The sequence below is a fragment of the Myotis brandtii genome, unplaced genomic scaffold (assembly GCF_000412655.1).
Source record: "Myotis brandtii unplaced genomic scaffold, ASM41265v1 scaffold485, whole genome shotgun sequence".
Lineage (NCBI taxonomy): Eukaryota > Metazoa > Chordata > Mammalia > Chiroptera > Vespertilionidae > Myotis > Myotis brandtii.
Window position 1 is genome coordinate 656418 of NW_005368527.1, and position 775 is coordinate 657192.

Sequence of the window (775 nt, forward strand, 5' to 3'; positions counted from 1 at the left end):
CTCCACGCGCACTCCCGGCGCCGTCCGGGGCAGTCCCTTCACTTCGTGCACCCACACGCTCAGCCACGTCTCTTCGCGCTCCACGTTGTCCTGCGGACCAGAGCGGTGGGAGGAGTGGGTGTTCGATGGTGGGCACCAGAGGTGAAACTCGGGCCCATGTCCCCAGGGAAATCCCTGGGTCCCTGGGGAAGAGAGTGGGGCCACAGGGGTCCCAAGGGGACCACGCGGAAGCCCTTTAGCTGTTCTGAGATCCCCCGGAAGAATCGGGGATGTTGCGTGCGGAAGAGCAGCTGCGGTGGGAAGATTTGGCGGCTACCTCCTCGGCGGGACTTTGGGTGCAAATGGAAAAGAAGGGCCCGGGCCCGTGTGCAAGGGGCTGGTACGAGATGAGGAGGGTCTGAGAGCGGTTGCACAGGTGCGGGCGGGCAAAAGCGTGGAAGGGGTGGGGCCTGGACCTTCCGCAGTGCTGACCTGGCTGGGCTGGAAGTGGCGACGAAGGTCCTCGATCCAGCGGTCTCTCTCAGCAGCCGAGCGACAAGAGAAGCAGCGGCTCCCGCCTACCCAGGTTACCTGTTGAGGAAGCGGATTCCAGCTCGCGGTGGAGACCAAGCGTGAAGCCCAAGGATCGGGATGACGTGAAGAGTTGCCCACATTTACCTGGAAGCAGTGGGGCTCATCCAGGAGGCTGGGGTGCAGTGGCCAAACCCGCACATTCCGCTGGGCACCCAGGTCCAGTTCAGAGAGTGTGGCCAGCGATTCCCGAGAGCCCAGAGCA

The 775-nt window shown here is 64.0% G+C and overlaps 1 protein-coding gene across 1 annotated transcript in view; it reads right to left on the minus strand.

Annotated features, from left to right (window-relative positions):
- Positions 1–775, minus strand: part of RASAL3 (RAS protein activator like 3) — a 12517-nt gene that overhangs the window by 7218 nt on the left and 4524 nt on the right. Inside the window, 3 exon segments of the mRNA XM_014547775.1 lie at positions 7–90; positions 472–570; positions 658–775. Coding sequence (XP_014403261.1) covers positions 7–90; positions 472–570; positions 658–775 — 301 coding nt within the window.